Source organism: Arvicola amphibius, chromosome 3, assembly GCF_903992535.2.
Source record: "Arvicola amphibius chromosome 3, mArvAmp1.2, whole genome shotgun sequence".
NCBI lineage: Eukaryota > Metazoa > Chordata > Mammalia > Rodentia > Cricetidae > Arvicola > Arvicola amphibius.
The window spans coordinates 157,057,169-157,078,051 of NC_052049.1; the positions used below are offsets into that span (position 1 = coordinate 157,057,169).

At 48.2% G+C, this 20,883-nt stretch overlaps 1 protein-coding gene across 2 annotated transcripts in view; it reads left to right on the plus strand.

The window, feature by feature from the left end:
- Rasgrf1 (Ras protein specific guanine nucleotide releasing factor 1) overlaps positions 1–20,883 on the plus strand; it is a 107,615-nt gene that overhangs the window by 83,721 nt on the left and 3,011 nt on the right. For both annotated transcript variants that reach the window (XM_038323410.1, XM_038323411.1), the window contains 7 exons: positions 365–425; positions 3,621–3,724; positions 5,138–5,222; positions 10,169–10,366; positions 14,386–14,465; positions 17,561–17,678; positions 18,685–18,753. In XM_038323410.1, the coding sequence (XP_038179338.1) occupies positions 365–425; positions 3,621–3,724; positions 5,138–5,222; positions 10,169–10,366; positions 14,386–14,465; positions 17,561–17,678; positions 18,685–18,753 (715 nt within the window). The remainder of the gene's footprint in view (positions 1–364; positions 426–3,620; positions 3,725–5,137; positions 5,223–10,168; positions 10,367–14,385; positions 14,466–17,560; positions 17,679–18,684; positions 18,754–20,883) is intronic.

Below are 20,883 nucleotides of genomic sequence, written 5' to 3' on the forward strand. Positions count from 1 at the left end.
GGGATCATCACCTGTTCACTCTGATCCTCCAAGTCTGGCACTACGTCACTGTGTGTGTCCCATCCTTCCATGTACACACAGCTGTGCCTACCACAGGCCCAGCCTGACCTCAGAGGTCCCTGCCTGTGTCTCTCTCGGTCCTGACACATACATACATAACAGTATGTAGGAAGCTCGGAGGCTAGGGGAGAGACTTTCCCCATACAGAAGGATAAAGAATAAGTCAGTAAAGCAGACAAGGACAAGGGAAACAGAGAGAAGTAGTGCCTCAGGGTAAAGGCAGTAAGCAAGGGTCAGAGGTTGCAGAAGACAGCCAGGTGAGGATCAGGGCTGTTCTGGGGCTCACATGCTTTCCTCTCCCTAGGACTCTGACCCAGGAGGACCCAGGCGACAACCAGATCACACTAGAAGAGATCACACAGATGGTGAGCAGGATGACCATTGCACCTGATCACCAAGGCAACATCCTCCCCAGCCTCATCAATCCATGACTCCCTGGCCAAGTCATCACCTGCATGCATTTCCTGTGGCTTTGCGGCTAAGTGTCACAAACTAGGCAGTGTGTTCCTGCCCCTGTCCTGGAGCCTGGAAGTCTTTAGAAAAGATGTGTGCGGGGCTATGCTCCCCAGGAGCTTTAGAGGAGGACACTTGCTTACCTCTGCCAGCAGCTGGTAGCTTTGTGTTCCCTCAGTCTCTGACTGTACTACCCCCCGCCCCCCGTTCGTGTCTCCATGGTCCTGGGGCCATATCCTCTGGTATCCCCGGGTTGCCTTCCTTCTGTGTATGTGTCTGTGTCCACTGTGTCCGAATGTCCCATCTTACAGGACATCTGTCATGTTGGCCCACCCTGCTGGCCTCGTTGTAAATTCATTACACTGAGGAAGACTCAAGACAAACCCCAGGGCCTAGGAAATTGCTCCGTTCTGGAGGAGCAAAATCTAACCAGTAATACTGCCACTTCCCTTTTCTTCATCCACTGAGCCTCCTCCTCTCCCCTCCCCCTCCCCCTCTCTCTGTCATACTTCTCAGGGAGGAGCCTTTGATAGACACCTATGTGCTGGACCCCATGAGATTCTGAAAGACTCCAGACCCTCTTGTCAGTAGTACTGCAAGTTTGCATCATTACCCCCATTTTACAGAGGAGGCCACTGAGGCCCAGAGATCTCAGTCATTCACCCAGCTGCGTGAATGGGAAGTGGTAGGCGTGCAAGCTGTTCACACTCAGGTCCAGCTGACCCCAGAGAAGATTTCAAACCCTATGCCACGCCACCCCATCCTGAGGAGTCACAGTGTGCTCACTGAACCTGCCCTGAAATGACAGGAACCCAGGGAAGAGTTGTGTTCACCATCAAAGAGCGTGAGCTAGGGGTGGCGCTCCATACGCATAAGGGAATGTTGGCCTCAAGTGCTTTCAGCACTAAACTAGGATCCTCTGAGTACCTTTGTGAACCCCACCAAAGCCGCTGGCCACCGAATTAATGATGGTTGGAATGCTCAAGACAGACTCTGACCTGCCCGGGGTGGATTTCATGTCATCAGCTCAGCTCTGAGTTGACTAGTGTATTAGCAGTATCCAGTGTAAGAGCTTAGGGCTCTGGGTCCTGGCTCCTCTCTGCTTTCATCCCTCATGGAGAACAGTAGCCTACCCACATTCTGGCCCAGGAATAGCTCCGCATGCCTGGTGCTCCCCGGAGCCCACACAGCTCAATGACCCGCCAGGGCAGGCAAGGTGGTGGCACTCAGACATCACTTACTATGAACTGATCCTCTGGGCCCAGGATGCCGGACTAGCCTCCCCCACCACTTCCCCATTGTAGAGAACACCCTGGGCTCTTGTTTGCCAACAGAGGCCTGGCTGGAATGTTGACACTTCATGAGTACAAGGGCCCTTTTCCTTTGTAAATGCCTTGGGGCTCTTCTAGAACAAAAGGTTATTGAGCCACATCTCTGTACACTCCAATCCCTGTCAGGTCCCTAGAACCTTTGAGTGTTAGGTCCGGCTTAACCGAGGCCAGTGACATCAATGGGAAAGAGAAAGTTGGCTTCTCCCATTAGTTCTCATAAGCCTTCTAGAAGATGAGAGAAGTTGTCACTCAGACCTCAACTTCCAAAGACACTTCAAGTCCTGGACAACATCAAAAGTGAGGAAAAGGTCACCTGTCCCTACATAGTACCTATAGCTGCTGGGCCACTGGGTGATACCTCAGTGTGGCCTCCTGGACTCCTCTGTGACCCTCACAGCCCTGCCATTCTGGACCCAGCCCTGAGACACCTTCATAGGACCCTCAGCAGTGACTGTAACTGAGCTGCCCACCTTCAGAGGGCCCATCCCCCAGAGGATACAGGAGAAATGCCCCCACAAGGCTCTTGTCCTGCAACCCAGCCCCTGCTGCCCTCATGCCCACATCCTAAGAACTCGTCCTCCCCAAAGGCATCGTGCTCCCTACACCCACACTCCAGCACCTGGGCTTCTGTTCTCTGCGCTGGTGACTCTGCCAGGAAACACCCATGACTGAGCGGCTACCACACAGCATCTATTGTCCCCTGAGTCCTCATTCTGTGAACCCCCTGAGTCTGGATCACGTTTGCAGGTCTGCATATCTCCAGTGTCTGCTACCAGCCTAGCAAAACAGACCTCACCGATTACAAAAGAAATGGGGGAGGGGGGACGGCGAGAATAGCAGAGCACTCAGCCTCAAGGAATGGCATGTTTTCTGGGTTTGGGTGGACCCCACTTCCCTTTCCATCCATGCAGACAGGCCACTCGGGCACTCAGCCAGCTGCTGGAACTTCTGGGTGCCGTGGAGTGAGTATAAGAAATAACAAGTCATGAACAGTTGGCAGGCCCATCTCTAAGCCCGTCTCTACCACATAGGCCTCCCCTCTTCTTTTGTATGATCCAGCCGGCCCCAGTGTACAGGAGCCCTTTAATCAGACTCGCCCCACAGGGCACCTACCCTCCTCCCAGCACCAGCACAGCTGCCCTTGCTTCCCTGTGTCTGACCTTTATCTAACTTCTGCTGTGGGTACCTCTGTCCCTGACTAATCTTTCCCTAAGGGTGTTCCCTGGTCACCTGGTGGAGGCCCAGGTGACAGATCCTGCATATCCATGAGAGAACCTCATAGGTCAGGGACATGGTAGCTGACAGCTGTCTTCTGCTCACACTGCCCCAGGGGCAAATCACACACACACACACACCCCGAACCCACAACCCTCACCTACTAGTGAGTTTTAAAGAAAAATCGTTAAAAAAAAAAAAAAAAAAAAAAAAAAAAAAAAAAAAAAAAAAACTAGGACCAGACCAGGAAGAACCCAGAGGAAGTGGCCCATCACAGTTGGGATCAGATGCCCAAGTTTGCAACCCAGGCAGCCTATTTACACCTGAGTGACTTGGTCAGGCTTTGGCCTCCTTCCTACGTGTGTAGTAGTGGCTCCTTACAGGGTAGGTGACCAACTCCTCCGGGGAGAGTCATCTGGAAGCACAGAACACACAAGCAGTGGGGCCCAGCTTCCTCGCTGGTCCTCCATCCACCCACCAGAACTGAGAGAAGATCCTCAGAAAAGTGTCAGAAGCCAAGAGCATCACTCCAGTGGCCTGACTCTGACCTTGCTCCCCCAGGCAGAGGGCGTGAAAGCTGAGCCCTTCGAAAACCACTCAGCCATGGAGATAGCAGAGCAGCTGACCCTGCTGGATCACCTCGTCTTCAAGAAGATTCCTTATGAGTAAGTGGGTATGGCTGTCTGCCTCCTCTCCCTCCTCCTCCCTCCTCAGCACATCCCTGACTCTGTGTGAACTCTCCAAAACTTGGAAAGAATGCTCCTCCCCTGTCTCTCTCTTTACCTGTCTCCTGTAAGCACAGCACCCACCCCATATACACACTTTTCCAGGAGATTCCTCTTTCTGGGGGTGCAGAAAGAATACATGTTTATTTGCACACAGGCATGAATGTGTATGCATATGTATGTTTATGTGTGTTCATGTGTGTGTGTGAGTTTCGTGTGTGTGTGTGTGTGTGTGTGTGTGTGTGTGTGTACAAGCCCTAAGAACAAATTTCAGAATGACTCTTGATTTAAATGAAGCCGGTGGCCTGCTGCTGTCTGCCCTGCCCTGTCTTTAGTCTCCCTGGTAATCCCTGCTTTATGTCTCTCTTCATCTAATAAGCAGCATTTATTTGTGAACACTGTTCATGAGTGTGGCGCTCCTTAGCAGTGCATTGTAAGTTAAGGTGGTCTTCTTTTTTACGTTTACAGCTAAAACTAAGTATCCTCCCAACCAAGGCATTTCTCTGAATTTCCAATAATTATTACATAATTATTTTCCAACATTGGCATCACCATGTCTACGACCACACATCACTGGAACATTCTGCGCATTTATTTTGCTTTCCAGGGGCAGATTCACAACCCCACAGGCATGAGTACTGCCTCACCTAATGACAGGGTTGGCCCAGATACTTAGGAACCCCCAGTATGTGGAAGCAGTGTTACTCCTACCTCCCGCCAGAAGCAAGACCAGGACAGATGTTCACTGGTGTCACCTCCCCATGGCTGCACCAGCCTGTGGGACTTCGCCCAAGCACCTCTACTAATCACTTAGAAGCATAGGCAGTCTGTGGCTACTCCATTAGGCTCCCTGTGCCAGAACACACTGCTTGAAACTGTTTCTTGGTTCATTTATCCTCTTATGACCCACTGCTTTTGTATAGTGTTGAGAATTGAACCTGGAACTTTGTGCATGCTAGGCACACACTCTGTCAACAGAGGTTATCTATCACCTCTGTTCTGAAGAGCAGCCACTACCAAGTGACTAAAATGTAAAAACAAGAACCATAGCAAAACCTGGTGTGCCTACCCACTTCACAGCAATGCTCGACCATCTCACCCCCTTTCAGTCTCATGAGAGTCCCATGAGGAAAGTGTTACTGTTACACTCCCATTTCACAGATGAATAAAGCATCCAAGACCCAGGGTACAGCACAGAGCTGGGCTCGAGCTCAAGGCTCCTTCCTCTCTGGGCCTCTGCCAAGGGCCGCTCACCTATAAATGATCACCTCGAAAAGCAAAGAAGTGACCCAACACTTAATGAGCAAGGCGGCGCTAATTTCATCTGCTCTGGTTTCCCTTTCCTCCCTGCAGGGAGTTCTTCGGACAGGGCTGGATGAAGGTAGAGAAAAACGAAAGAACGCCTTATATCATAAAAACCACCAAGCATTTCAATGACGTGAGTACGCGTGCATGGAGAGTGGTTTTCTGCCAGGCTTTCCATTGGCAGAACCGCCAAGGGGCTGAGTGGAGGGCAGGCTGGCACCACACCCTCTGACACACCCCACCTTCAGCTGTGTAACAGAGCCAGCCAGCTTCACCTCATTCTTGGTCCCTTCATCTGTTAATGGGTGAACATAAAAGGGCCATGTGAAGAGTAGCTGGGAATCATCCAGAGCCATCAGCCAGCAATGGCTCCTGAGGAGCTTCCTCGGGCCTATGATCACCACAAGGAGCTCCTCCTAAGAGTAGGGTCATGGCAGACCAGCAGCAGAAGGGATGGAAAGAAGGAAGGGTTGGACAGAAAAGACCAAAAATGTTCTTGCTGCGTTTCTTATTTTCTCACCTCATCTCAGCCTTAGAAGCAAGCAAACTGTTGTATGTTGACAGACATCTTCCCTCGGATATGAACATTACTCAAAGTGTTCAAATTCTTCTGACTTTCCAAAGTGTTTGCTAAGAGTTTCATCTTCATGATGATGTAATGTCCTAGCCACCACAGTGCCTTTCATGATTGGTAAGATGGTGCAACAACTTAGCACTGAAGAGACTAGAGACCCTAAAGTTGCTGATAAAAAGGCGAGGTTTGAGCCAAGGGCCTGAGACTGCCCCAGGCAGGCTTGGGATGGCCCTGCATCTGGCCTGTCCAGTCCCCATCCCCCAGAACTTCCTCTGCCATTGACTTTCCTGATGGAGAGTGGTTAAGAGGGGACCAATCACAAAAGCAGAAAAGTGGTCCATGCGTTCGACAAAAAGGGCTTGAAGATCAGATTGGTGCATCACACACACACACACACACACTTTCACATGCATACATACATAAGCGCACTCACACAGGGACATACACACAGGCATACAATGTTCCCTTCTCAAAGAACTGGAAGTCAAACATGCTTCCAAGTCTTCCTGGGAAGGGTCATGGCTGCGAGGGGCCCTTGCAAAGTTCTTGAATAAAAGTAGCCTCTAGTATTTCCCATAACTGCCTAGGACCATGCTCTCTATGCATAGCAATCTCATTTAAAGCTTACACCACCCCTAGGAGATGAGGGCTTCTCTGACATTCAAGATCCTAAGATGCCGAGGTTCTGGAAGGGTCTGCTGATTGGCATGAGGTAGCACAGTGTTTTTTATTGCTGCATGATGGAGGATGACTATACAAGAGAAAAAAAAATACTCCTGTGTAGATACCTATAATCCCAACATTCAGCAAAAGGGTTACAAGTTCAAGGCCAACCAAGTCTACATAACAATATCTTATCTCAGAAAGAAAAATAAAAAACAATGGGGAGGGATGTACTTATTTCTCAGATGCTTACCCAGCACATACAGGGCCCTGAGCTGAGTCTCCAGCACTGAAAAAAAAACCTCTCCCAGCAATTTTCCCATATGGTGCTCCAGTCTCTGCACCCAGGGGACTCATCTCCTAGCCTGTGCCAGCCCCAAAAGCTTTTGCACACAGCATCATCATTCTCTGAGTTTAATCAACACAAATAAAGAGCCTTTTTATGGTCAGAAGTGGCAGCACATGATGTCACTTGTCCTGACTGCCTGACAACAGACAGCATCACATATCAACTCCAGAAAAAAAAATAGGCCCCCGACAAACATCATCCAGAAGGGTCCTTGTCAGCCAGGAAGAAATGAGGAAGTTGCAGTATTTCAGTGCCAGGGAGGGAGGAGCTTTCTGACCTGGCACTCTGTGCACCCAGGATGGAGTAAGAACAAGCTAGAAACAGGATGTGTATTCACTGATACTGTGTACCACTGGGGGAGTGACTTTCCATCTCATTTAACCCATGACATTGACTCCATAGAGGAAGAACCTGAAGCTGAAAGAGGTTAAATGGCACTGCCCATGTGACATAGAAGCAAAGTCCCCTTTTGAGCCCACACAGTCCTCTGGAGGCTACCCTGTGACTGTTTGGCCGTTGGCATTTCTCTGTTCATACCCTTCACCCTGTTCAGATTCAGAATGTGTGCCTCCGCGACAAGGGGTATCTTAATCTCTGGCACAGCTCAGTTTTCTGTTATCTAGCCCTTTGCTTCTAATGTCCTTATCTTGTTGATTGGCACTGGCCAGGGTCTCCAGCACTAGGACCAGACTTGGGTGAGACAGGCATACAGCTGAAGGAGCTGCCCACCCACTGCATACGCACCCTGGTGCCTCCGTTACCCCAGCTCTCTTCAGAACAATGTGGAATGGAGATGGAGACAGTGTGCCTTGTCCTTGCTTTTGCAGGAAAAGCTTTTAAAATCTTCCCCTATGTAAGAGGAGACAAAGTTAGAAAAATTCCTTTCTATTCCTTGAATAGCAATCACTTTACCATGAATGTTGACTTTTTTTTCTTTTTAATTTTCTCTTATTTTAATGTATATGTGTGAATGCCAATAATTTTTGCCACAAATGCATATTGACTTTTTTCTTTTTAATTTTTTATTTCTTTTTAATGTCTTCGTGTATATGCCTGAGTATATTTATGTGTGCCACGTGCATGAAGGTGCCCACAGAGGCCAGAGAGGGCATCGGATCCCCTAGAATTAATATAAAATTATAGTTATAGGTGGTTGGGAGCAACATGACATGGGTGTGGAGAACTGAATCCAGGTCCTTTGAGCCAGCAGCAAGTGCTTTTCACCACTGACTCGTCTCTCCAACTCACACACTGACTTTTCTCCACTGTTGTTCTGCAGCTACTGAGACGATCATGTGATTCCTCCCTCGTTTAATCTGTTGCTATGGTAAATGAGAATTACATAGTTTCTTATGTACCTCCGGCACAAACCCGAGGCAGCCATGGCATGTAAACAGTTAGGCACCCAATTTTTTCCCTTTCTTGTGTTGCCCATCTCTGGAGCATAGCACAGCAGTGCTTCTTGTAGAATAAATTAGGAAGTATTTGTTTTGTTTCTCTGTCCTGTAGAGGATCTCACTGACCTGTTTTTTTTTTTTCAAAGTTGTTCTTTTCTTTTTTACTTTCTTTTTTTAAAGTTTTTTATTCCAGTATTGTCTATATGGAGAGATGTAACTTTTTCAGCTTAATTAGTGATAGATCACACGCATGCTGTCTTATGTGTTATCCTTCTCCCCTAATTTCAATAGTTAGTTCTCCATAAGTACATACTAAAGTTCAACGTCCCAGGCAACAAGATGTTAACAGTGGGAAAACCTGATGCCAAGGCCGATAACCCAAGTTTCATGCCTGGAACCCACATGAATGTTATCAGTGGGAAAACCTGTCACCAAGGCTGATAACCCAGGTTTCATGCCTGGAACCCACATGGGGGAAGGAGAGAACCCTTCCCTCAAGTTGCTCTCACATGCACTGTGGAGTGTCACCCATCCTCGGGCAAGCACACATACACACAAAATAATAAACAAATGTAGAAAAGTTCACATTCAGCATCCCTCCTTGGCATCCATGCCATAGCAGTGCATTAGAGAAGGTTTCTTGGTGGTACAGCCCTCCTTGTTTATACGTAATAGCCTCTTCACACCTTTATTCTTTCAATAACTGAAGCACAATTAATAAAAACTCAGTGGCAGATATTGGGGTTCAACTTGAAGACCAGAAAAGCAAAGCCGACAGCTACTGGCTCTTACTTTGACCTCAGTCTGAAAATGGCAATCCTGCCTCCAGGAAACCTAAGAATGAGGTCGAGAGTGAGAGCTGTCTCCTCCCATTTAATAATCCCCTCTAGTTCTGGGATTAGGGGCATGCACCACTACTGCCTGGTTTCTATGGCAACCTAGTGTGGCTACTGGGATTAAAAACGTGTGTCGTTGCTGCCTGGTCTGTAAGGCTGGCTAGTGTGGCTGTTTTACTTTTTCTGAACTTCAGACAAGCTTTACTTATGAAAATACAAATGAAATGCCACTATAAATAACAAGTCATCATGTCTTTTACCCTTTAAAAGATTTTCTAGAATTCATTTTTGACTAACACACAAAGAAATGCGTTTCATTGTGATGCTTTCATACATGTGTATTTAGGTATTATTATACTTCATTACTTTTTATCTTAAAATATTATAGATTCAAGGCAATGTGCATGGAAGTGGATGTTCTCTGCCTTCCCAGCTCCTTGCAGTTCGAGTTCCCCGATGTCTGGGCCCCAGCTTCCTCCCTGTTAGCCACGCCAGTTCTAACTCCATGTGATTTGTTTGTGTGACTGTGATTGTTGGCAGGGTGCAGGATTCCAGGGAGGTCTGGCCTACCGCATATGTGAGACCAAGTATGTGTCCTCTTCCAGAAGGGGACACAATGGGAAGGTCCCTTAGAGCTGAGCTTGTAATACAGTTTATTCTTCCAGATGAACTTTTGAATCACTGTTAGGTTCCAAAGCAATTTCCACTGGGTGTTTAATTGGTTTACGTTGAACTAGGGTTATGAACACATGGTACTTATACTACCATTTGGTAATACGATCTCTTTCTCTGTTATTCAAGCCTTTTACATCCTTCGGTAACCTTTTTCTCCCATACAACAACCTATGTTGTATTTAACTTAAATTCCAAGGAATTCACAGATTTCTTGTTATTTTGGTCATAAAATCTTTGTCATTATATTTTTGCATGTTTGTTTTTATTTTATTATTTTATTGGGATAAAGTTTTACATGTAGCTCAGGCTGGCCTCAGACTTGGGCATCCTCCTGCCTCTCCCTCCAAAGTGCTGGGATTACAGGTACATGCCACCATACACAGCTTCATTGTGTTTTTAAATTGATAGTTGCTAATTTGTAGGAAAATATCTCCTTTTTGTATTAAGCGTTTGTTTTGATAGTTTTTCAGTTTATTGTTTTGGGGACTTTTAACAAGAAATTGTGTCTGTAAATAATGATGCTATATTATCTTTATAATATTTATTCCTCTTACTTTTTTTCTGTCTTATTGCATTGGCTTAAAGATCAGTAACTTGATTGCTTCAGAAATTATCCGAAATGAGGATATCAATGCAAGGGTGAGCACCATTGAGAAGTGGGTAGCTGTGGCTGACATATGCCGCTGCCTGCACAACTACAATGCTGTGCTGGAGATCACCTCCTCCATGAACCGCAGTGCAATCTTCCGACTCAAAAAGACGTGGCTCAAAGTTTCTAAGCAGGTGCGGGCAGGAAGCTGGCACTGCTGCCAGATGGGCCTGGGCTGGGGTTGGGGGTAGGGAGACCAGAATCTACAGGCGTGAGCAAAGGACTGAGCTGAGGATCCAGATTTCCAGGAAAATTGTGTCAGCGAGGACCAGATATCAGGCCCCCAGATGTGGCAGTGGACCTGGGGGACTTCAGTTCCTACTTGGGCAGCTAAGACTCCACAGTGGGAGCTTTAAGGCAGCGACTATTGGTAGCGACATTCTTCTTGGTTTGGGACAAGAGTGGTGACTTCATAAAGCTCTGAAAAGGCATAAGCTACAACTTCTTCAGGATGTTCTGTACGCTGGAGCCTTGGGGGACAGCTCAAAAGGAGAGCTCTCCTTAGCAGAACACACTCTGAGACACTTCAGCACTTCCTTGGTGAACTTGGTGGGTGCCCCAACCCTGGCTTAAGTGCTTGCACGATAATAGACAAGCCCCACCAGAGACAGGAAAACCTCTAAAGGCACCTATGATGTGACAGTGGTATCAGTGGTCTTTCAGTGAGAGAGTCTTGCAGGACCCAGCATCGCCAAGAAGCCTGTCTGTAGCACCCTAGATTTGCACTCTGTATCCCCTTCATTTTTCTCTTCCTCACCTGTCTCTCGCTATCTTCCCTGAGCCAGGAGCAGGTAGTAATCTTACCCACTAATAGGCATCAGCTCCGCAAATCTTCCTGCATAGATAAGCAGCCAGTCCAGGAAAGCTTTGGGATGCTCATTCTTCTGTCCTTCTCTGCTCCGCAGACACTCAAGCCCCTGTGGACAGCTGAGCTGTTGAGTCTATAGGACCACCCTCTTACACCTCAGGGAGGCTGAGCCTTTTCCTTATTGGCACATTGGGTGCCCAGGATTAGGGCCGTGGAAGATGTCTTTAATATTAGCAACTCCAGAAAAGAATAGAAGCTGAGAGTTTAGGGACTAGCAGCCACACAGGCACATACTGTCATAAACTGAAGTCAGAGGTTGAGGGAAAAAAAAAAGCCTGCAAAAGCCCCTTGTCTTCTGAGTCCATATGACTTGCCAGGATTTAGACAAGGTTATAGGGAGTCCATTCCAGTTTACTATCTTACTCCTCCCTCCTTCCACTGTTGGATGACGGCAGCCTTCCCAGGGATCCTCCAGACTAGATCCCTGCCCTCCTAGACTCTTCCTAGAATGCACGTGCTCTATTTCTTGGCCACATTCTTCAGGGTCATTCTCCTCATGGAGTTGAGGGGGATGGGGACACACCATGGCCATTCAGAAATCTTCCATTCTCTTCCAAGAACAGTCTAAAACAAGAGCAGTCCATGTATGTGGCCTGGCCTGCAATCTAGAACATCATTCAGAACCAGGAGCCAGCAGGCCTGGTCTAATAAAAGTCAAAGATGCCTCTGGCAACAACTTTAGATGGTAGACTGAACCAGCTGACTCCGCCAGCCCTCCAGATGTTTGCAGCCTGTGAAGTAGTTATGCATCTACACTGTGCTTGGCTCCAGCGGATTCTGGAAGGACAAAGCCAACTTCGTTATCTCTTCTCTGCAGGCAGCCCGTGGGCTCTTGTGATGCACCAAGATGGCCACATTCCCTGAAACACAGTCTTGTTTTCATTGCTTTCTTCGGTGTGTCAGCCCAATTCAATAAAATGTGACATCAGATCCAGTCCAGCTCTACAGGAGTGTCAAATGTACCTTGAAATTTTTCATTCCTCTTTTCTAATTTCAGCTCCTTTACCCGTCATCTTTCAAACAATCTCTGTCCATGGGGGAAGTGTCAGGTGTGACAGCAGCTTTGAGTGATGTGCCCCATGGTTCTTCTTCCCAGGAAATTGTATCTGTAGGGACAAAAACCTGCTCTCAACACACAACTTGTCTTTGTCTCTTTGGGAGGAAACATTCTTCATCACTCGGTGGTTTCTGTCTGATAAGCAGGAAGGGGAGGTATTTTGGAGGCCACAGAAGCATCTTTCTTCTTGACAGTGCTCCTGACACAGGTCCTTTGCTTGATCCTGGATCCCAATGCCATATCTAAAGCTTCCTCCTTTTCTTCCTGCTAGTATATTCACACTTAGCCAGAGCACCTCAAGACCCAGGGGTCTAGCACCCAGGGAGCATTAGAAGGTGGAAGCCTAGGTGGTCCAGCCTAGGCACGTGACCTGATTTTCAAAGTGGAACACTATGGGAAAAACTCCTTGATCTCACTCTATCCTGGATAGAGTGTGGCAACCCAAAGAGGGTCTGTGTATACAGTAAGCATGGGACTGTAGAAGGAATCAAAGTATGCTCTTCTCAGAGCTAGAGGGCTTTTCCCACACATCAGAAATAACCTACATAAAGCCAGTGAGCTGGTTTGGTAGGTAAAGCGGTGAAGTTCAACCTGAGTTCAATCCCCAGAGCCCATGGTAGAAGGGCTCCTGAGGCATGTCATCTGACCTCCACATACACCTACAAATCACACACACACACACACACACACACACAAATAATCTATATACATGTCCATGACCTCAAAGTATGTATGGGTATCTCTGAAGCCAGAACTGTATGACTAGACCTTGTGATCTAGCTTCTGTCTCCCAAAATCCACCATAACTGAACTAGTGCTTCCCTTAGGAAATATCTGAGGAACGGGCCTTTGCTCTTGTGCATGCTGAGAATGGGTGACAGAGGCTGAGGAGGACCCAGATCTGGTACTAAATCCCCACATCTGACCTGAATCTATCTTGGGTCACTCCTCTGCAGATAAGTGGGCATGGAGAAGAGGAGGGTACCATCCTCATCCTCAGAAGGGCTGGTACAGGTAGTCACAAAGATCCTGGTAGAGACTGGCCTGGTGATATAGGCTTTGCCAGGGTACTGAAAGCCAGTTCTAAAGGAAGCTTGGAGTCAGATGCCTTAGCTCGGTGAGGATTCTGTCGTACATGGCTCTGACATCAGGTCAGAGTGTATTTGTGCTTTGAGCAGGGTCAATCTAACACCAATGTTCCCTCTCCTTATAACTAAGGAGCCAAACAATCGATGTCTCTGTCCTCTCTTCCCCCCTCAGAGGGTACACAGGGAACATCCATCAGCATGAACAGTCACACTGTCATCTTCTACGACTGCACACACCATGGCCTGTGACTGTGTCCCTCTAGGGACGATGAGTACTCCCAGTCTTGTGATGCATGGCTGCCCTCAGCACGGTTTCTCAGCTGCATTCTGGATTTTGAAGGCCAGATCAGGAAAGGAAAAACTTTCCTCATGTCCTTCTATAAATGAGGACACTGAGGACCTCAAAGAGACATCCCATAGACCGGACAGGGAAAGGAGCACAGAGACAGACGCAGGGCAGTACTCCCCTGGGAATGTAGCAGTCCTTGCCAGACAAACCCAGCTGCCCATCCTCTGCCCTGCCCAGGTCTGGCTGATCATTTCACATACCCTTTGCCAAGGGTTTCATCCTTTCCACCCAGGCCTTTCTTGGATGATCCTCTGCCATTTTTTCCCTCAGTTCTTGACCATTGATGGTACTCTTGGTCCATCAAAGTGTAGGTATGAAAAAAGTGATCAGATTCATTCGGTCCAGCTTGTGGGAAAATCCTGAAGGCTGATATATAGCTCGGTGGAGGGCACTTGCTTCATATGTCAGAATCACCGGGTTCAGTTCGCGGGACTGAAAAATGCAATCATGAATATAGAAACTCTAACTTAGATATTCCCTGCTCTCAGTGCAGGCTCCCTCAAGCCATCCACCAAGTCCTCCTAAACCATCATTCTCAGGATCGCACCTGTCTCCAGGGGCATTACTCACTTTGGTGCTCTAGGAAATGTGTATGAAGAGGGGCACATAGGACAGGGATTAAGCCTGAGTCCTAAGGAGATCATGGGTGAGACTACCAGGCACAGAAAGTCCCCAGATCCAAATGTGGCCTGGAGCCCTCAGGTCCCAGCATGTTGGATCACGGGCCAGAGCCTGGGGCTTGGGGACTGGATGTGTGTTGAATGTTAGTAAATGCTTCTGGTTCCTTCTAGACGAAAGCTTTGATTGACAAACTCCAAAAGCTTGTGTCATCAGAGGGCAGATTTAAGAACCTCAGAGAAGCCCTGAAAAAGTAAGTGCTGCTTCTTCGTTGTGTGTTTAAAATTGTAGACTGCGTCACGGAGGCGTCTTCTCTCCACATCCAGTCAGAGCAGGAGGCCTGCCTGTCCTTCTGCCTGCCCGTGAGACCCTTAGACTTTCCAGATCCTAGCACCGGGTCAGCCTTGCCCTCCATTCTTTACCAGAGAAATGCCAGAGCACCGATCCGTGCTTGACCAGAGTTGGTGCCAGATTTCTTGTTTCCTAAATACGATTTTCCATTTTAATAATCTCAATAACTGGCATGTCAAGTCGGTTTATTTAATGTGGTTGTGTTTCTTGTTCAAAATGAGTGCATGCATGATTAACAGCTGCATCTCCGAATCAAAGAAATACATCTTACCAACAGTTGATGACTTCACCTTACAGTTTGCAGGGCACCTCCCTGACCATTGCCACTGTTGTCACTTGGGCCAGGATGGTTCTGTGTTCAATGCCACAATTGTCAATGCATTGTGGGATCTCTAGGTACACCCTGGCCTCACCCCATGGGATGCTAATGACATCTTGAAGGCAGCCCTTTCCATTCTGTCTTCCTAGACAAAAGACGGAGACCTAGGGGCCATGCCAAGGTCATGTGACCATGGCATTAGAACCTGGGATTTGGCCTGAGCTGGCTTCCGAGACCAGTACTTTGCTGTCTGCCTTGGGCACTGTCTTATGAGGTTCGGGTACCTCTGACAAGAAAACCATGACTCAGCTCACTTTGGCCGCACATTCATGAGATATGGGCTCTGAAAAGACAAAACTGCTTTTGTTGCTTTCTTCAGGCTTCCATACTAGCACCCCACACACACATTTGTCCCTGTCTCCCTGCTGGCTGGCTTCTCAATGGACTTTGGAGATGCTGGGTCCCTGTAGCTTCCAGGAATACTCTCCTCCCTTCCATAAGGGACCTCTTGACCACAGCCACAATGGAGGTCACCGCTCATAGTCACGGGACAGCCAACACCTCCAGCCCTTGACATTGGCTGGGATGCCCTGCTCACTCGTCTTTCCAGACAGCCTCTCCTGCCTCCTCTTCTTGTTTCCTTCCCGCCCTACTTCTTGCCCATCCTTCACTAGCTCAGTGTGCCATCGCCTTGACCATCTCCACTTTGTTTATGTCCTCAGACAGATGTTGAACCCATCTGTGCTGTCCGGCCGTCTCTCCTCCGCCCGGGCTCCCAGGAGCCCCTGTGGACTGTGCTTGTCCGGAGCTGCCCCACTGTGCATTCACCAACTGTCCGTCTGCCTCTGGGCGTTGCTCCATCTGCCTCCTTCACACGGCTTCCTCATCCACCGCAGCCACTACTGCTACCTAACTGTCTCCGTGGCTCCCATTCTGTCTGAGTCCCTCTCCTGACTGTGTTCCCTTTCAGGTCATCTGTATGCCTGTGTAAGTGCCTCCCCTAGAACCCTCCGCTGCCTGTGGCACAGAGCAGAAGGCTTAGGGGCTTTCTGGGTACCAAGATCTTTATGTAAGGCAGATCTGCCCTGTGGAGATGGAGAACAAACCATGTCCAATGCTGCTGGGAAGTCTGTTTCACTAGAAAAGAGCCAGAAAGCAGAAGATAACTGACAAAAATCTCTGGACAGAAAAGTGACACACACAGTCAGAGTCCTGAAGTGGCTCTCCTGTAAGAGTCTTCAGCCCCATTCAATTGTCCCTGGAATCTTTTCAGCCTGTGTTCACTGGGCTCTTAGTCTGAACTCTCCTCAGCTTTCTGGTCCTAGTGGTCTTCATCAGAAGAACACAGGCAGGGCTCACAGGGCAGTGAAGAAGCTAGAGAGAGTTCATTATAGAGCTTAAGATACATGTTCAAGAGATGATAGTGAGCAGTGGCCAAAGGGACCAGTGTAATGACCTACGTGGTTAGCTTGGCTTCGCACTTTCTCAAAGGTCTCTGGAACAGTTTTCTGAAAAGCATTTTCCTGTCCAAGTGACTGACAGGCCCATTTGAATTAACTCTTAAGAGTAGGACAATGCTGTACCGTTGTTTGAGAGCAATCTTACTAGATGGTTCTCTGTTGATGACCACTGATTGATGGCAGCTTAGGATGTCATATCTTGGGCTGGGAACGTAACTCAGCTGGTAGAGTGCTTACTTTAACTTTCAAGAGGCACCGGGTTCGATGCCCAACCCCACATAAAGTCAGGTGTGATGGTCAGAACAGCCAGGGCTAAGTAGAGAGACCCACTTTCAAAAAAGCAAAAACAACAATAAAAATCGGATGTGACAGTACATACCTTTAATCCCAGCACCGGGAGGGATGGATTCAAGGAGGGCTAGCTCAAGGTCTCTACCACATTTTCCTCCAGCATGGCAGGAGTGTCAAGTATTCTGAGGAACAATTCCTCTAGCATCTCTGTGCTGAGCTGGGAGGAAGTTACAGACCACAATCTCAAGCGTCCCCTCAAGCTGCTGAAGGGAGGATTATGGTGGCTCACTCCATCACCAACCCCAACTCCCCTGCACCCTCCCAAGGCACCAGAAAAGCTGCTGTAGTACAGGCTACAAATCCCTGCTCAGAGCCACACATCAGAGGCCTGGTCTATGGTTATCTCTTGTAACCATAGACCCTGAGAATCACCCACCCTTCCCAGAAGGCACTTCTAGGAAGGTGGCCCCTAAACCTAGGTGGTAAGAGGATGGGTCTTAGAGACGCTACACTGTGCAGCTGCTGGAACCTGGGTGGGGGTGGCCCAGCCTTCCCAGAAGTGCCTGAGCACAGAGTAACGGTGGGGAGGGGGGACCAGTGAACTAGGATGAGCCTGGGAACATCTGGAGAGCTCCATTGCGCAGACATCAGAGAAGCAAAGAAAGGCATTCTGGGTCACAGAAGGAGGAGACACAAGTAAGATTCCCTTCCCCCAGCCTATGTGAGGGTCCAGGCAGCTCCACACTATCCCACCCTCCAGCCTGGCTAGCAGTCTAAGTCTGTATGTGCCCATGTGCCCTATGAGTCGCCGTAACTAGAAATCCCGTTGCCTCTAGACAGTCAAAATTTGCATGCAGGGTGTTCTGTTCTTAGCAGAAGTTCCTTTCCTTAAGTGAAAAAATTTTGTGGATTCCATTTGTTTCCAAGTTGTGACCCACCCTGCGTCCCTTATCTGGGGATGTACCTCACTGACTTGGCCTTCATCGAGGAGGGGACACCCAATTACACAGAGGATGGCCTGGTCAACTTCTCCAAGATGAGGATGGTATGTTTCCCTGGGTAGATGGGGGGGGGGGCACAACTCCAGACTGAGCCACCCAGACTCCGCCCCAGCACAACTCGTTCTGCCTGCCCCTATTCCAGGTTCATCTGGCGGAAGGTCTCCAGTAACAACCATGACTGACACTAATGGCATTAGCCCTGTGTCCCCTACCTTTCCCACTTTAGCCCAACACCCCTCCCTACAGGGGAGGATGGGTGAGGTCAAGAGACCAGCTCAAGGCTCCCATGCGGGTTAAAAGAAGAGCTGGTTCTGAATGCTGGGTCTGACCCCAAAGCCCAGCTTTCTTCACAGCCCACACTTTAATGTTCGTTGGCAGAAACGCTTGTTTAGCATAACTAAAGAAAAATCATTCTGTAACAACACCTAAGAGAGCAAGTTTCAAATCTGCTCCTAAAGATTCAGAGCATGGGGATAAGAGGACTCAAGGAGACCACTCTGAGCAGGCACAAGACTTCCGGTCATCCATGTCTCTCTCTCACCCCAACCAGAGAGCCTCTATTTGCACCCACTCTGTAAAATGGGCTTGCACATTAATAAAAAGCAAGTCTTTTAAACGTAAATGAGAAGCTCCATCTTGGTGGTGGAGGGAAGTCCTTATGTTTCGCATCCTGGCATGTACACATTAGACACCCACAAGCCTTTTTCTTTGACTGGCAGCTAGGGTTTGGTAGTAGTGGTGTTGGGAAGTCTGTGATCCTGACCGAGGGAGTTCTCTTTATCAAGCATGAGCACGTGCTCAGTGTGCGTGTATGTGCGTGCGCAGACACACACGCGCACACACACACATACACACACCATGCACACATACACATTATCACAGACATCCCAACAGACAGGTTTCACCTCAGAAACGGGGGCTGGTGTAAAGAAAGCCAGTGGAGTTTTTCAGGTGGGAGTGTGACTTCAGACATAGCTACCGATGACCCTTTTCATCAACAAGTCAGCACGAGAGAGCAGACTATTCTAAAACACCCCTGCCTTCCCGCAGATCTCCCATATTATCCGAGAAATTCGCCAGTTTCAACAGACTGCCTACAAAATTGAACACCAGGCAAAGGTAAGAGGGCGACACTTGGGGTCTCTCCTCTCCTTCACAGTGCTGCTGTCTGCACAGGCTTCTGCCCTTTCCTGGAGCACCTCTCCTCGTGCCTTCCAGGATCCTCATGGTCCAGCGCAAAATGTCATACCCTTACAGAAACCACCCCGCTCCTCTTCCCTGGCCAGAGCCAAGCTGGTCCTTGCTTGTGACTCTTGCCTGATTTGAGATCCCATAGGGTGTCTTAAAACAATGTCTGCTCTCCCACAGGGCTAGCGACGGGGCTCCAAACATCCCCAATGCTTGGTTGGTTAGCTGTGGTTTTGCTTAGTTTGTGTTTTATAGGGTGTGTGTGTGTGTGTGTGTGTGTGTGTGTGTGTGTTCGTTCAGATACACATGTACCATTGAGCCTGAGGAAGTAAGAGGACAACTTGTAGAAGTCAGTTTTCTCCTGCCAGGGATTGAATTTAGATCCCCAGGCTTGGCCGCAAGTGCCTTTATCAGCTGAGCCATCTTGCTGGTTCATGATTGGTGTTTTTCAAAGTCTCCTGTAGCCCAGGCTAGCCTCAGACTCAGTATGTAGCCAAAGATGACCTTGAAGTTGTCATCTTTCAGCCTCCATTTCCCAGGGGCTAGGAACACAAGTGTGCACCTCCATGCTCCTGTTCTTTGGTGCTTGAGATCAAAGAAGCACTTTGCAGATGGTAGGCAGGAAACCGAGCCATAGCCCAGCCCCAAACGCTTCTAGTTTTGAAAAGCACTGTGCCTCAAAGACCCAGAAGTCACGGGTTGTCCTCCCAAAGACCAGGGTATCCTGCTTCTCCAGTCTGAATCAGGCCAGTGCATAAACACCACACATTTTTCTCTACCACAGTATCACCTGCTAGCCACTGTCAGCATCGTCCTCTTTTCCTTGGTGTCTGCAGTCACTCCTTTCTGAGACAGACTGGCCTTATTCTTGCTTAAAGCTGCAGGAAACCCATTCCTCTCACTAATCCTTTATGTGGATGGACATCTACCTCACTCTAGTTTTTCTCTGCTACAAATCAAGCCCAAAGAAATAGCTTGTATTGGAGCTGGGGATGTGACTCAGATGCTGAAGTACTTGCCTGGTAGGCATGGTGCCCTGAGTTCAATTCCCAGCATAAAACCAGGCACAGTGGTCCAGGCCTGAAATCCCAGCACTTGAGAGGAGAAAGGAGAACTATCAGAAGTTGCAGGTCATTCTCGGTTACATAGCAACTTTGGGACCAGCCTGGACTACCTGAAACCTTGCCTCAAAAAAAAAAAAAAAAAAAAAATAGTTGCTGGGTATGGTGATGCACACCTTTAATTCCAGCACTTGGGAGGCAGAGGCAGGTGAATCACTTTGAGTTCAAGGCCAACCTGGTCTACGTGTGAGTTCCAGGACAGCCAGAGCTACATAAAAGAGAGACCCTGTCCCACAAAACAACAAAAGTTAATTCTGTGCCATGTTCTGTTCTGCCACACTGAGAAGATCCATGAATAATTACCTGGGCCACTTGTATGTTGCTCTTTGTTCACCCAATAGACACACATTTACTGAATGAGTTCTGTTCTCCCAGCTATCTCAAGCCACAAGGCACAGTGTACAAAATAGATAGGCCCTTGATCCTCATGAGCATGTCCTCTGGAGGGAAACAGACAAAGAAGTAAAAACCACAGAACGACAGTCGCACTCAGTGGTGGAAAGCTTGCTTAGCATGAATGAGGGAATGAGGTTCAAACCCCATATAGTACAACAAAAAGAAAAACTAAATGAAACACACGCACACACAATATTACTCTAGGTTAAAGGAGACCGAAACACATGACATCTAAATTCAGTGTATGAATGTTGATTAGACCCCAGGTTTAAAAACACCATGGGGGCTAGCAAGGTGGCTAAGCACGCCTAACAACCCAGTTTGATCCCCAGAACCCACAAAGAAAGAACTGACTCTCAAAACTGTCCTCTGATTTCTACATGCACACCATAGCACATGAATACCCCCCATACACACCCAAAAAAACCCACATATACACCCATAATAATAATATAAAAATATTTGAGGCCTGGCGGTGGTGGTGCACGCCTTTAATCCCAGCACTCAGGAGGCAGAGGCAGGCGGATCTCTGAGTTTGAGGCCA